At 36.2% G+C, this 17,250-nt stretch overlaps 1 protein-coding gene across 1 annotated transcript in view; it reads right to left on the bottom strand.

Moving 5' to 3' along the window:
• The window catches only part of LOC110035671 (3-phosphoinositide-dependent protein kinase 1-like), a 70,674-nt gene that overhangs the window by 5,408 nt on the left and 48,016 nt on the right, over positions 1–17,250 (bottom strand). The window contains exon 7 of the mRNA XM_020739940.1: positions 16,481–16,646. Within this exon, the coding sequence (XP_020595599.1) occupies positions 16,481–16,646 (166 nt within the window). The remainder of the gene's footprint in view (positions 1–16,480; positions 16,647–17,250) is intronic.

The raw sequence follows: 17,250 nt of genomic DNA on the forward strand, positions 1-17,250 counted from the left end.
AGGCACATGAGAAGCTATTTTATTCCTAGATCCTTCCGAGCAGGCGACTTGATTGTTGTTCTAAGAAGGCCCATTCTGGCACATCGCCGATTGGGAGGTAAATTTGAACCAACATCAAAAAAATTGTTTGTTATGGAAAAAATCTACAAAGAATGCTCTTATCAACATGTAAATTCTAAGGGTGATCGCCTAATGCCTTTTGTCAATGGCATTGTCTGAAAAAATATTAAGCAAGATTGGTTTTGAGAATAAGTTTCATTAACACATTCCATTTTTGATATGCACACCTAAGCTAGTTGAGTTTTTGTGTAAAATAAAAAAAAAGGAAAAAAAAAAAAGAGGGAATGTAAATTCAAATCTTAAGGTTTAAATCAAATTCATACTTCAAATGCAATTCAAGATCAAAATTAAGGTTCAAATTCAAGTTAAATTCAAGCCAAATTCAAAAAAAGGTGAAGAAGTTATTTTATAAATATCCTCTTCAACCTTAGTAGCCGAAAGAATAAGGAATTGTCTATCTTTAAGGTGAGGGGAGGACTTGGGGAATAACTCAATACCAGCAATATATGTAGTGTCAATTTTCATAAGGTCTGTCTCCCTACGCAAGCGATCATAACTCCTCTTGGTCATTCCATTCTACCTCTAAGTATTGATGAAACGCACAACAAATCGGGAAGAAGATCCCACCTCGAACCGTGGGATAACCAAATCATCAAATTTGAGTATCATAATTTTATTGTTTAATCACTTATTTTGTGGATGACCCAACCGAGAGATCATGGGAGGTCGAGCAACCAGTCCAAAAATCGGAACTAGCAACAACAATAAGAAGTGATGGAACCTCGGTAGCCTTCATCCTTAGGGAGAAAAATAGATGTCAGATAGAAGTGAGAATTCCAAAAAGGGCACCTAAACAAATATGAATTGTCAATTTCTAGTGGCAAGCATTGGCCTAGTAAAGCTCATCTTGAGGTCATCAAACCCCAAATCATATCAGATCACACTTCATTCAGTAAGTGGCCTATGGACAAGTTCAGGATTTGATCGGAACGAGAAAATGAGATGTGGCCATTATCTAGAATAAAATCAGAAGTTCACAATAAGTCACTTAACAAAATTGAATTTTGATTTGGTGTGTTCTTCCTTAGGGAGAAAAATACATGTCAAATAGAAGTGAGAATTCCAAAAAGGGCACCTAAACAAATATGAATTGTGAATTTCTAGTGGCAAGCATTGGCCTAGTAAAGCTCATCTTGAGGTCATCAAACCCCAAATCATATCAGATCACACTTCATTCAGTAAGTGGCCTATGGACAAGTTCAGGATTTGATCGGAACGAGAAAATGAGATGTGGCCATTATCTAGAATAAAATCAGAAGTTCACAATAAGTCACTTAACAAAATTAAATTTTGAATTCCGAATGGTGTTGTGAAGCTCACAACTTCCAAAAGTAGGATAAATAAAGAATATGAGAATTTTGATTTTAAAATTGAAATTTTGAATTTAGTTCGGACCCTTTACCAAGACATGATCAAGAAAGAACTCCGACCAAAATTGAATCATTAGTATTATGACATAAATGCCTAAGATCCAATAATATATAGGTCGTAGTATCCCTAAAACTATGATAGAATTTTTGTTATTACATTTTTTATTAGTTTATGGTTGTAGTTAAAGTTGTTTAAGGTTTCAGCTTTGTAGAGATGTTTTAATTTCATTAATTTAATTAGTGAAGGTTCGATTTAGTAGTTCAATTTTATTATTTGAGGTTTCAAGTTTCATCAGTTTAATTTTATTACGAAAGGTTTTAAATTTCATTAGAGGCGTTGGTCTGAACACTTCAGGTGAGAAGTGCAGACTCACATTCAACCTAGAAGATTAATAGAGCGATTAGATCAGAAAAGACAACACACACAGGATTTATGCCCAAACCGAGAGCTAATCAGAAAAGTTTCAAATCATCAAACCTAAACATTCTGAAGATGAAAAGTGCATGACTGATATTCATTCTAGAGATGAACAGAGTGATTAATTCAGGATATACAACGCAAAGGATTTTACGTCCAATCAAACCTAAACATTCTGAGGATGAAAAGTGCATGACTGACATTCATTCTAGAGATGAACAGAGTGACTAATTCAGGATATACAACGCAAAGGATTTTACGTCCAAACTGAAAGCTAATCAGGAAAATGTTTTGATTTCATTAAATTTAAACATACTAGGAATGAAAAAAGCACGACTAACATTCATTCCAGAGATGAATAGGGTGATTAGTTCAGGATAGACAACACAAGATTTTATGTCCAAACTGAGTGCTAACATTCATTCTAGAGATGAAAAACTCACAAGATTTTACATCCAAATTGAGAGCTAATCGAGAAAGGGGTTTTATTAAATTTGAAAATTTTGGGAATGAAAACCGCACGACTGACATTCATTCCAAAGATGAAGAGAGTGATTACTTCAGGATAGACAACACAAGATTTTAAGTCCAAACTGAGAATTAATTGGAAAAGTTTAATAACATCGAACCTAAACATTCTGGAGATGAAAAACGCTCGACTGCATTCAGTCTAGAAATGAACAGGATGATTGGATTGAAATAAGGCTCACATTTAAACTTGAAAACTAATCGAAACTTGGAGGTTGTCCAGGGATAACTGGTCTCCAAGGGCTTTCCTGCGGGTTTCAATGACTAGCATGGGGTGGATAAGGGTTTTACTCCAAAATGGATCTACTTAGTCAAGGCATTAATTAAATGAATCAACCATAGAGAATCATAACTAATGCTACGGGAAGGAGAAGTTCAATAATCATCCGTCTGGGTTTCAACGATTCAACCAAGGAAGGTATTACGAAATGAGTCCCGTAACTTGGTTTTGTTTCGCCCAGACATTTCTCTACTGAATCAGCAATTCAGTATGAACAATAAGAAAATAATAATAATAATTTGTTGACCAAGAGAAACCTACTCCACATTAGGACTTCAGGTACGACAATCCAATCTCTTCACTGACAATGACTGACATTAGAGCACATAGATGGAATGGGGCTATCAGACCGGGGCAACCGACAAAAGCTGACAAAACCCGAGAAAAGAAGACTTTTGGTTCCCAGTGAATTCTGCTAAGAGGAGGGTTTGTAAGGGAACATAACCCTTTATTTAGGCTTATTAATTTAAAAAAAAAAACAACCTGACTATCAGTGTTTCGCTGAATCGAGGCCAGTCGACCCAACCATATCGTGATGGTGTCCACCGAGATTCCTCCAACACCGACAGGTCAAAAAGGGAAACAGTGCAATTTTATTAATCCAAACGAGGAAAGAGGATGTAGAAGACAAATTCCCTACTCAGTCATATAGATTCAAAGGATTGACTAGATCATGTGCGTTTCACTGTATTACAAGTCAATCAAACCAGATCAATCATGATGATAAGTTGTTCATCATGATTGAGTTGTTCAAGGCCAGCTTAAGCTCAACCCCTCCCCTCCTCCCAGGCGGTCAATGGCCGATGTTAGTAATTTTTTGTAAAGAATCCGCACTAGACATGTGGGTCAAAGTGCATGATTAATCAAACAACGCAACACCATATCAAGGTACACGAGCCTGAGAAAAGAAGAGTAAAATAGTTAAGAGGTTTTCTTTAGACCACTAGGTACGAAAAGACGCCCTATTTCAATTCAAGATTTACGAGTTTAAAGTGCTAAAGTTCTTGAATCTAGTAATTCAATATAAATAACATACCCCGCAGATTGTTGGAAGTCTAATCCACATTAAAACTTGAGGTGTGGCACTCCAATCTCTTCACTATCAATGACTAATGCTAGATCACATAACTGGGATGGCACTATTCTAGGCTTAGTCAGGCTATCAACCATGATAGGGCAGGTGTACCCAACAACAGTTGATCGAACCCAAGAAATGAGAACTAGGGTTTCCAGTTAACTATGCTAAGAAAAGGGCTATGAGGCGTCATAATCTTTACTTAGACTTATTAATTCAAAGAACCAACCAAGTTATCAACCCAATGCTGAGTCGAGGCCATTCAACACAATCATATCATGATGGTGCCCAATGGAATTCCTCCAGCACTGATAGATAAAAAAACAGTACGGTCTTCAGTTAATCAGACTAAGGGAGGTGCCAAAAGAAAAATTCCTTAGTCAAAAAATTGACTTGCTCATCAGCATTTCACTACATCACAAATCAACCAACCCGATCAATCGTGAGGTACCACAAAGGGTTTGCTTCAACGCCGATAGATCCTGAAAAAAATGAGTGTGTACGGTCTTCGATGAGTCACATTGAGAAGGAGAAATGTAAACTTACTCAGATTCACAAGCCCAAAGGATTCCAAGACCTGCCTTGATCTGAACCAAAATCAATCAAATCAGATCACATTATGATGGTACTACACGGGGTTTGCTACAACGCTGATGGACATCCTAACAAAAAAATGACCTAGAGATAAAGTCTAAGACTAGGTCCGTGAATTCCGGTCATGGAGATGGGGCAATCAAACATTGTGTCCCAAGGAACTCAAAAAGAACCTGAATAAATTAGGCTAGAAAATGCAATGATAGACATCTAGCTAAAAGGTGAACAGAGCGATTGGCTCAGAATAGATGCCCACACAGACGCCAATTTCGGTCCTCAGAGCTTATCACAGATAAGAATCATCATTGTTTCATTTTTTAAATCATCTAGTGTCTTTTGAATCCTTGATCATGTCGTGGTAGTACCACACAGGGTTTGCTCCAACACCAACGGATAAAAAAAATGTTTGTTTTAAAAGTTTGATCTTTTTTTTGTACGAAAAGAATTGTTTAAAATTTGCAATGATTTGTTTGATGATTGAAAAAGGTTTTTTGATGTTTGAATAAATTTGTTTGATTCATTGGTTGTTTGATTGATTTATTTATTTTATTAATTTGATTGATTTTGTTGATTTGGTTGAATATCATCAAATTTTTAGATTTGATTGATTGATAATTTGATTTATTAATTTGATTGAATTTTGTTGATTTGGTTGAATATCATCAAATTTTTACAATCTCTACACTCACCAACCTCCGCAAATCCCTGCATTCACAATCTCAACAAATCATTTACAAATCTCAACAAATTTTCACAATATCTGCATTCTCAAATCTCTGCAAATTCTCTATAATTTTACAAACTTCACAAATATCAGCAAATCTTTACAATCTCTGCACTCACAAACCTCCACAAATCTCTGTATTCACATTTCATTGCAAATCTCTATAATTTTATAACTTCACAAGTCTCCAAGTCGCTGCAAATCTGCATAATTCTGCAGCCCCTCCACACCCTCATAAACTCTCATGAATTTCCAAGTCGCTGCAAATCTGCAAATCTGCATAAAATCATTGTAAAACTCCGCAATCACCACAATTTCATAAATTCCACCACTCACGACTTCAACAAATTTCATCATTCCTCCCCACTTTGCAGGCTTCGCATTTCCACACTTCAGCAATCTCAGCACTCAGCATTCCGAGATAGGTAGGATCCTAATCCTTTCTCAGCACTCCGCACTCCGCACTCAAAATTGGGATAAAATAGCCTTATTCCTTCTCAGCACTCAGCAATCAGCAATCGGGATAGGCATAGCCCTACTCCTCCTTAGCACTTAATAATTTGGATAGGCATCGTCCTACTCCTCAGTACTCAGCACTCAGCACTCAGCACATTTGGGATAGGCTTAGTCCCATTCTTTCTCAGCACTCAACACATTTGGGATAGGTTCAACACTCAACACATTTGGGACAGACTCAGTCTTATTCATTATCAGCACTCAGCGCATTTAGGATAGGTATAATCCTAATTCTTTCTCAGCACTCAACACTCAGCACATTTGGCTAATTCTTTCTCAGCACTCAGCTCTAAGCACATTTGGGATAGAATCAGTCCAATTTTTTCTCAGCACATTTGGGTGAGGTTTAACACTAATTCTTTCTCAACATGTTTGCACATTTAGGATAGTTTCAATCCTATTCCATCTACAACACCCCTTACAACCACGACACTCCTTACAATCACAACAAACAAAATAAATCACAGTAAACAAGACAACAAAACAATCAAACAACGCAGACATGTGTCGAATCCCTTCATGCCCAACGAAAAAATTTGAAGTTCTTCGGTACGCTCATCCTTGGGTTGGGAAATCCCTAGTGGAAAGCCCCAACTCAAATTTACCCTAACTCTGAGACAGTTTATTCTGAGTGTGACGTACTTAGACAAATCTTTTGGTATGGTTGGTCATTTTGGTCAACACCAATACGCGCGATGTGCTGTTCAGCACACCACAATTATTGGAGGTCTATTTGTTGACCTCATTTTCAGTGAGGTCCTAGTCTCCTATTCTTAGAACCCAAAATCAAGCTTTAAAAGTTCCCTATTGACCATCTTAACAAACTAGTAATGGAGCCCCCCTCACATAGAGAAATATTTGCGTACATAAGATGTACGCAGCGCTGCGTACATCAGAGGTTATTCTGGGGGTACAGGGGAGTTATATCCGGATTATACCGGAGGTTACAAGGGGGTATAACCCAGATATAACCTCATTGTACCCCCTGAATAACCCCTGATGTACGCAGAGCTGCGTACATCTTATGTACGCAAATATTTTCCCCTCACATAGAGCTTCGAACCACTTCTAGACCTATTTTTATGAAGACCTCGCATGAGTAGTCTCAGGCACTCAACTCTTAGTTGCAAGGGCTAAGGACTAACATGTATAGGACCCGAAAATGAGTTCCCATAGGATCAAACGGTCTTAGGTGAACCCCCACTGACTCGGCAACGCAAACACTACAATTCACACATTTAACGTGTGCAAACCTAGCAACTCACGTCACCGACACTTATGCAAATTGCACTGACAATTAAACCAAAGTCAGCCCCTAAAATGATCCATCACTAACCCAAATTCCAAAATTAAATTTGACAATTTTGATCTGACCGTCGGCGAACTTGTCTGGATGATTCCGGATGACGAAACGGACTAAGTCGACGCGTCCAGAACGTCAATTTTAGCTAGAAAAGACACTCATATTGTTATGGTTTCACACGCGAGCCAAAAGCACAAAAGCCTATGCACATAAACATTTAACAAGGGGTGTGATTCAAGCTCAGCTCAAGTTCAATTTGGGCTGGGCTCGAGCTGAACACGAGCTTAGGTAGTTTAAAATTTTAAATTTTCAAATTTCAAATGGACCATTTAATTTCATCTTAATTGTGAGTTAAAATTTTCCAATTGAGCGCTGCATTAATGGAATTTGTTTAATTCCCTGCCAATGCTTTACAAAGACTCCCTCCAAAATTTGCCTATACTAATTCGCCTCCTCTTCACAGCTCAGTCGACATTCAACTCCTCCCCTCACGCTCGATTCGACCCCCCGCTTCCTCTCTAGACTCATATATGCCCGCCTCCTCCCTACGCCGAAGCCCTCGCCCCTCCTCCCTGCACCGAGTCCTCGCCCTTCTGCACCGATACCGCTCGCCTGCTCTTCTCTAACGCTCGCCCAGATACACTCCCGCACTCGCCTGCTTCACCCTCTCTCCCTCACGAATCGACCTCCCTGCTCTCAACAGAACCATTCAACCCCTCTCCTTCTTCTAGCCAGCTCCCTTCGACTATCCTCCCCGCTCGCCTCTTCCTCTCCTTACGCCGAACAAGTCGAAGCCGGTCGCCTCACCTGCACGCGCCTGCTTCGTCTTCCCCTCTCCCAGTAGCTTTTGTTCTCCTCTGCATCGAAGCCCTCGCCTTCCTCTTCCAATCGCGCGCTCGCCTCTCCTCTGCATCGAAACCTGCCCGGCTTGGATCTCCCTCACGCCGAAACTCTCCCAGCATTCGTCTCATCCCCTCTGCGTCGAGAGCTCCACACCCTTTACACCGATCCAGCAACACTCACTCTTCCACTGGCCAATAGTAAACCTACAAGCTTTCCCTTTCGCACAGCAAACTCCAACCGACAAACTGCCCTCTGACGAGGTCCTCTCCGGCAAACCTCAGGAGCGTAACCATACAATTGAACTCTCACTTGCGTACATGCCTAGGCATTTAGATAGCCAAACTTACACAATAGAATTCTTGTGACACACGATTCTGATGCATTTACTTACTTGACACAAGATTTCCACTTGCATACATATATACCGTCCAGTTCTTATGAGTTTATATGTCCCACATTTGGAGAACTTGAATACTTGCATGTGTTGCATGTGTGACAAATAAATTTTTTCGCTGCGTACTACATGCATATCTTCTTGGGGGTTGGTTCACCTACTGTTTTGGAGGCATTAAACGCATCATTTGAGAGGATATTTTAATCACTATTTTGAAGACATTAAACGCATTATTGGGGTTGTTTTGATCACTTTTTTGTGGCGTTTTAGTAAGTCGATTGAGGCAATCCATAGGGCTGTTTTTGCTCAAATTCCTCTCTGTTTTGCAGCACTTTAGGTGTCGGTTTAGGCTGATTTTATGCACTGTTTTGGAGCCACTTTAGGTGATAGTTTAGGCTGATTTTGTGTACTGTTTTAAAGCCACTTTAGGTGTCGGTTTGGGCAGATTTTGTGCACTATTTGGGAGCCACTGTAGGTGCCGGTTTGGGCTGATTTTGTGTACTATTTTTGCACTATTTTGGATCCACTGTAGGTGCCGGTTTGGGCTGAATTGGGGCACTATTTTGGAGGGTTTATGTAACCTTTAAGCACTGATTCACACAAGGTTTTGAGTTGGTTTTAGGGAGCCATTTTGGCCATTTTTTTGGATTTCAATTGATTGTTATTTAAACGCTTTTAGACAGATTCACTTGTTGTTTCCCCCCTATGCTTTGCTAGTTTTGGAAGTGGGTAGGTCTTCCCCTTTCTTTTGATTTATTTCCCTTGTTAAATGATTAAGTCAAAATGAGAATTTCTGATTTAATTATTTGAAAAACACTTAAAAGATATTTGAAGACTAGTTTAGAAAGCACTTAATTGAGGGAAAAACTACTTAAACCACTTCAAGCTCAGGTTAGAAGTGTAGGCTTCCTAAATTTTGTAAGCACGCCCTATGTGAGAGTTCATCTACTTATTTTCAAATAAATAATGAAACTAAGCACCAGACTTTATTCCACAAATCGATTTAAACACTAGATACGAGGATGCACCAAGATGTGATTGATGACTTCCTTAATTGAATCAAATAGTGAAATTTGCACAATGACTTAACCTACAGTAAAACCCAATGCACCGGGAATTGAGCTTGAACATTACACTCAAATCCTTCTGACAATTGAGGACATTTGTTAATATCACATATGCATCATCAGACTAAAATAAGTCTAGGGTATAGGTGGCAAGAGTGATGACAACATTGCTTATGTGTGTTTAAACGAGATATACCTACCTCAAGGACCTTCAATGAGAAGGGAGGATATGGGTCGATGATATTATTCGTCAACTCTTGGTGAAATTGTTACACCCGATTCTCTTAAGTCGCCAGTAGTCCTAGCCTGATTAGAGTAATTTATCTGTGGACTACACTACTATACAAAATACTTAAAAAAATTAAAAAAAAATTTTCTTTATCTGTTAAAGTGAACTCTGCATGTAAATCTAACATGTAAGTTTAAACAACTTTTGCATGAAAAAAATAAATAATTTTGGTAAAACTTACAAAGGTCCACAGCTAGTCACTTGAATTGAGGTTAAAGACAGTCTTCCGTAGATTATCGGGTTAATAGCTCTTACCCAAGGTTAGGAAGCACAAAGTACAGCTCTGAGCCCCCACCCTTACTAATGTCTTATACCTAATCTTGGTCTTCCATATGTGACTACGGGTTTTGCTTTGTCTATTCATGTTTTGTTACAACTCGTTTTGCAGCTTTTCACACCACACTACAATTCCTGCTTTCTTCATTTTTTTATAATTTACCTAAATTCCCTGTAAATTATATTATGATTACAATTTACCTAAATTCCCTGTAAATTATATTATGATTTATGAACTAACGGTACAGCGATAGCAGAAGCTCATGTACGCATTTTCTTTTATGCATTGTAGTTCCTTTATTTACTACACGATATTTTCTTACCTGCATTCATTTACTTTACATACAACATCAAAATATTGAAACATACCTGGTAGAACATTTTGATCCTTAGACCTTTGGACTTCTATTTCAACAGGGAGCTTGGAGCATACCCCATGGGCAGCATGTCAAGGACCTACAGAAGGACATCTTCGAGAGATCAAACAGGTCTACAACGACAAACCTCTTCTTAGAATTAAACAATAACAACTCATAAGACTTCGAGGTTGCTCGTCAAGCAAGACGTAAATGCTCACACTCTTTCTTTAGGTACCCGTGCAACCATGTTGTGCATCGTAAATCCTAATTTGCTTTAGGTTTTGAGGTTATTATTCGTTACGACGTGAACCCTCGTCTCTTTGCGGGCTATTTGCATAATCGATTACTATGCAAATGTAAATCCAAAATAATAAAATTAACAGAATTAAAAAATTGAATAACATCATCTCCAAAATACAGCCACACAGTAGGATACTTTGGAAAGTCACTGAGAGTTCTCCTCAGGATCAGTGACGTCCTTTACCTTTTCCTTCCTTTGAACTCTTGAAGATAAGTGTTCCTACTTGAGCCACTCTCACTTGTTTTTCCACATCCTACCGTGAAAACCTAAATTTTGAATTCTTGAATACTAGTATCTCTGATCATTATCGAGAGTTTTCTTAAGCGACCCTCATCATTTGGGATATAATAATTTATAAGAGCTAGCCTCTACAGGGAACTTGGAATCAAGGTAAAATAAGTCTTACTTAATCTTTATATTAGGTATGTGAACTTGTCGGTCACACATAAAAGATTCGCATGTCAAACGGATGTCACAAATCTCTTACTTTGCAGGATTGGGTCCATCGCCGAAATATAGACTTATCTTTTGGGAAAGTGCAGTATCCACGGTAATGAACACGATTATACAAATCATTAGACTTATGAGATCAATTTGGTCTCATTTCTCGAAAATTAAAATACACTATTTTGAAAACCAAAACTATATGCATCTTATATTAAATTAAATTTCAAAAATTATTTTCAAAATTAAAAAGTTGACCGGCAAGACTTTTATCATCCTGATGATCAGACCCATTTAAGTTACTGTTTTTTTTTCCTTTGCAAATATATATTATTTTTCAAAATACTTTCTTAAGTCATCTAGATAGAAGTCTTCCAAGAAGTTATATGTTGTGGCGATAAACAAAAATTCCCATGAGACGGTTGTACAAATAAGGAATGATAAAGATATGCTATTGATATAATAAAATTCATTGAATAAATTCATATTCTTAAAATATCAAATATTTATATTGATTTATTAAAAGATTAATTGAGTGCATATTATTTTATTCTCTTATAAAACTGTAGTTTAGAAGAGTGAGTGTTCACTAGATTTGGTTAATTCACTGTTTTAAATTAACTTTTCAATTGTAATTAAATGATTAAAAGAAGAACGATAGAAAAAAAATATTTATAGAAGAGAAACCTGTATATGAAAAATTTAATTAAACTATTTTATTTTAAATTTTTTAGTTTACCTTTCATTTGTTAATAGTTATTTATAGATAAAAAACATAGAAAATTTATTTTCCACTGTCTGACGGTTTATACATGTCATACTTAATTCCAAATAAAGGGTCAAGTCGTGACATACTGAACATGAGTTAACACTTATTAGAGGGTGAGGTCTTGCACCCAATATCCATTGTCTCATTATATTTTATGAAAATTTCTTCTTATCTTTCGGGCATTTATCACACAAAGGTCTTGTATGGAAATTCCTAAAACTGTGCAGAATGCTCTACAAGTTCTTAAGTGGAATGAGTAATTAGATGCTTGCAAACACTCCAATTGATCCAAATCAGAAAATGGAAAATAAGAATGAAGGTGAACCAGTGAATACAGCTCGATATCAAAAGTTGGTGGGAAATTTAATATACTTATCACATACACAATCAGATATCACCTTAGTTGTAAGTTTAGTAAGCCAATTTATGCATTTACCCTCTGAAAAATACCTTAAGCAGTTAACATGTTTCTCAGATACTTAAAAAGTATCATATGTAAGGGTTTACTTTTTTAAAAGACGGCACAACATAATATAAATGCTACGAACCTACAATTAACTAGAAATCTAACACAGGCAACAAGAATAATGCTCCTAACAACAAAAGGGTATATTTACCCCCTAATGAATAACAGCTACATAGATCTGGATGCTAGATATCCCATATCAAGTTTATTAGAACTTCAAATACTAACATATGGCAAGAAACTCAAAGTCCTATACAAATGAAAATCCAACTAATTATAAATACACTACTGAGTGTGCTGAGTTACTTATTAACAAATTAATTGGAATCTAATTAGCCTGGATGATGTTATAATATAGCCAAATTCATTATAAAAATTCTTTAAAATTATCACCAACAATGAAATTCATTTAAATTAGCATCCGCATAACAAAACGAAGGAGAAAGGATAAATGGGGAAGGGGATTTAGAGAAAGGAAGCTAAAATGAGCCTTTGCTGGCTACAGATCGAGGAGCCACATGATTTGCTAACCCTTTGGCCTCACATATAGATAGTGAAGGCAGTTTCGTGCTAAATGTGGGAAAGAGAAAAAGGAAAGGGAGTAGTCGGAATAAAGGTCTGCACAGATTAATAACAAGGGTAGCAAAAGGAAAAGAATCATGAGATTCATGTGATTTGGGAAAGCGGCGAAAGCAGCAAAGCAAAGGAAAGAAAACAAATTATGAGATTTACGTGATTTAGAGGCGGTGGACGTTGTTACTTGCATGTGCAGAAATGTACATGTGCAAGCATTGTGAGATTTACGTGATTTAGAGGCGGTGGACGTTGTTACTTGCATGTGCAGAAATGTACATGTGCAAGCATTGTGAGATTTACGTGATTTAGAAGCGGTGGACGTTGTTACTTGCATGTGCAGACATGTACATGTTGCACAAAGAACCATGCTAATATGTTATTACTTGCATGTGCAGACATGTACAATTTCCTATGAGCGTGAACGTTATTTTTCCTCTATGTATAAAATCTTATGTTAATCTTGATTATTTCTCTGAGTTCATTGTTGCTCATTCCGCAATACCTTTTAGGTATGGACAATGAGCATCGGAGATAGTAGTCATGTGTGTCTTTGTGCAACTTTTGCACGATAGTTTTGGCTGCGTATTTTTATTATATTGGCTTTAGCAATTCTGTATGGTTTTTATGTTTTGGATTATATGATTTTCATATTATCGAGTATGTATATAATGAATTATAAAATGCATTATATCATGTATGTTTTGGTGACCTAATTAGACTAATTCTATCACTCTCAATGAGTCTTGATTATAAAAGTCAAGACGAATGCTGGTAAGACTTGGTCTGAACAAATTGTCGGCTCTGTCGCACCTCAGTCGGCCCTTAAATGAGGGGCCAATTGAGGTGTGACATCATTCTTATAGATTAAGACTAAAAAAAGAATTCAGGACTAAAGGCTTTCATTTGAGTAAATCTGAAACTGAATACATGGAAAGTAATTTTATTAGTGGTAGATCTAGTGTCAGGCTTGTAATAATAGGAGATCAAGTCATTAAAAAGAGTAAATACTTTAGATATTGCATGCCAATAGTTCAAAGTGGTGGTGATATAGATGTGGATGTTATTAGTAGAATTCAAGTTCGATGGTTGAAGTTGAGGAATGCATCGGGCCTATTGTGTGAAAGAAAAGTACCACTTAAACCTAAAAAAATATTTATTAGATGGCCTTGAGAGCTACAATGTTTTATGACGCAGAATGTTGCCCTGTAAAAGAGCAGCATAAATTAAGTGATGCAGAGATAAAAATGCTCACGTGGATGAATAGTTTTACACTTAATGACGAAATGTGAATCAAATATATCGCTTTAGATGTTTTGGTCACATTAAATGTTGACCATCTGATGACCCAGTTAGAAGAATAGATGCTTAGATTTGACTTACGTTAAGAAAAGAAGATGTAGAAATAAAAAAACATGGACATGTATAAAAATGATCTTAATTTAATAGAATTAAATGAAAATATGATACCCAATAGGACATAATGGAGAAAAAGGATTCATGTAACCAGCATCAATAAGTGAGATAAAGGCTTGTTGTTGTTGTTGTTGTTGTTGTTGTTGTTGTTGTACTCAAGAATGTCAATAACTGGTGTAAAGAGTTTGAGAACAAAGAACCCTATCGTCCAAAATCCATAATATTCCAATATATATCTCCACCATCCATTTGTCAAATATACATGTTCTCTTTAATATCAAAAAAAGCTGGAGCATTAATAATTTGAAGAATTTTTTAGTTCATTTGCTCGTCCATCAAATGCATTAAAATTTTTTATAATAATATTGCTTCAAAATAATGAGAAAATAATCATGAGCTCAATATGCAAAAATTTTCAAATTGATTGAAATCAAATACATGGAAATCTCTGGTCTATATTTAGTATCTTAGAATGGTCAAATACAAGTAAAAATATATTTTTAAAAGGGGTTATCCAATCATCCTTAAAGCTTTCACATGTTTAATGAATGATTAAATTAGCATGAAAATTGATGAAGTTTGATTCTCATATAAATCTATAGTATAGATAACAATCAACAAGGCGATCTTGAATTTAAAAATTAAATAAGTAGATTCGAAGAATTCAACCAGATATCAATGTCAAGATTCCAGTTTGTAGTAACTTTTAAAGTTAAGGTTAATAAGAATTTATTTGCATATTTTTGTCCTTATTAGGTTGATTAGAAGTGCATTAGACATAAAATATTTTCATTCATAACTTCATGTGGAACATCATATCACCCCAATATGTCTCAATGAATCATAGCACAAATCATGAAAAAGATTTAAGAAAAATCTGGAATAATAAACTTAATTATAACATTGCACATTAAATAATAAGATGCATAACATAAAAGATTGAAGACATGAATTACTTCTTAGCTTTCATAAATTAACTGATAACTGAAAACTCCATTTCATTAAAAATATCGAAGTGGACCTTATGCATGAAAATTTCACAATCCACGACACAACCAACAAAAATTCTACTGAACCACTTATGTAATATTATCCATCCCTTAAACATACTCTCAATGCATTAAAAAATAGAAGCAAGGTATCCCTTGCCATAAAAAGTTCTCCACCCATTAAAACAACCTCCACCCTAACAATTATAGGTTCTCCACCACCAAGAACCAAAACATATGCACCACCTAAATCTTCAAATTCTAATCATGGTCTTTCTACTACTATGGCTTTCGATAAGCATAATATAAAAGTTAAATCCCTTGTAGGGCCGCAACCTCATTCGAAACAGATCAAGCTTCTGTCAAAAATAACTTGCTTGGTCACATGCTGCTTTAAGCAAGCTCATCAAATCCTGTGAAGACTATGATTTAACCATGTAAAGTTGAAGGTAAAGAGATGCAACATATAAGTCCAATTCCAAATGTGAATATACAGAATTTTCACACATTAATTTCATTAACGGCTTGTTTCCACAAATGACAAGTGATTGATGTTGAAGGTCAATCAAAGCAGCTTCAATCAAAGTTAAAATGTGCATGATCATCCTGTGTCATTATTGGAATCAACATATGCTTAATTGAAAGATCACTCTACCTTCCATTGAAGCCATGATGGACTACTCTTCTTTTATAAAAGAAACGTATGTTAGAACGAAGACAACTCCCTTTTCATGTAAAAACTTGGCAGCTGGTTATCTGTTGAAGAACATCCAATTTCTGTTTATGGGATGTTTGAAAATCTTCCTAATATACAATGGTCAGTCCTCCCTCCATTGGAAAATAAATATTACATTCTAAATGATTTTATACCTTCCATAAATCTTAACAACAGCTCCTCGTGCTTAGCTGGTATGTCAATTATTTCCCCATATAAACAAGTGCTGTGTAACCATGAAGAACTAAATGAAAAGAAGTAAAAATTACTGGTGCTTGTTTTAAAGTTTTTGGAGAAAATAGTTTGGTAGATTTCTTATTGCTTAGGAGTTCTTTGAGAGAGCCGCCATTATATGTATGATTCTATGTAGTCCTTTGGTGATGCTTCTGTTTTCATTACCATTTCCATTTACATCTCTCAGTGTAACTCTCAACCAAACCTAGCCCTCAAACTTTGGATGACCTCATCACTAGACAAAACCTAAGATACTCCCACATACCAACAAAAACGATCATCCAAATCCTTCAAAAGCCCAATACCATACTCTTTCAAGAACACATATATTACATCAGAAATCAGAGTAAGATTACACAGTAGTTGCGTACTAGTTTTGCCAAAGGATAAAAGGAAAATGCAAGTGAAATTTCATACCAATAACTTGTTGATTAGATCTCTTGCTTCATCTGAAAAGTAATCAGGGAACTTAAGATCCCTGGCCATAATCCTCTGAAAGATAAGCCACTCACTAGCATCTTTAAAGGGAGAAGATCCAGCAAGCATCTGATACAACGTACACCCAAGTGCCCATAGGTCATTTCTGGTAGAATAAGAGAAAATATATGATTTAGCAGGAATAGAAGTTGAACAAAGGCCAAACGCTACAGAATTTACAGTAAAATTAAATATTGTGCTTAGATTACTTCAGTTGAGACATACGCATGATGATCTTGTAGCAAATATTAGATGGTAAAGTCGGCCCCAACAAGAAAATTATAATAGCACACCAAGCCATGTTAAAGATGTCTAAACAGGCCCATAGAGCTAAAAATTGGAATGACCAGAACAATTGTTGAGAAGACAGTTAGCTGAAAGATGGAAGGATGATGGAAAAGCTTAAAAAAATTTCAAGTATTTGACGGTTCCTTCCTTTCATCTTTGGCTCAGTTCCTAAAAATTCCTCTTGAAATAAGGAATTTGCGGTTCAGGAAGTATGTGCTGTGGAGACAATGAAAGGTTTAAGAGAAAGAATGCAACATAATTCAAGCTTTTGCTGCTTCAAACATCCTAGGCCCAGTGATGCACTAAAAGAAAAATACTTTCAGAAAATATAAGTGTTTGGATTAGTTTGAGGTTGTACTTATGTTTTTTTTTCTTTAACTGATAGGATTACCAATATTTTAAATCAAATGACAGGAGTTTAG

The sequence above is a fragment of the Phalaenopsis equestris genome, unplaced genomic scaffold (assembly GCF_001263595.1).
Source record: "Phalaenopsis equestris unplaced genomic scaffold, ASM126359v1 Scaffold198954, whole genome shotgun sequence".
Classification (NCBI taxonomy): Eukaryota; Viridiplantae; Streptophyta; class Magnoliopsida; order Asparagales; family Orchidaceae; genus Phalaenopsis; species Phalaenopsis equestris.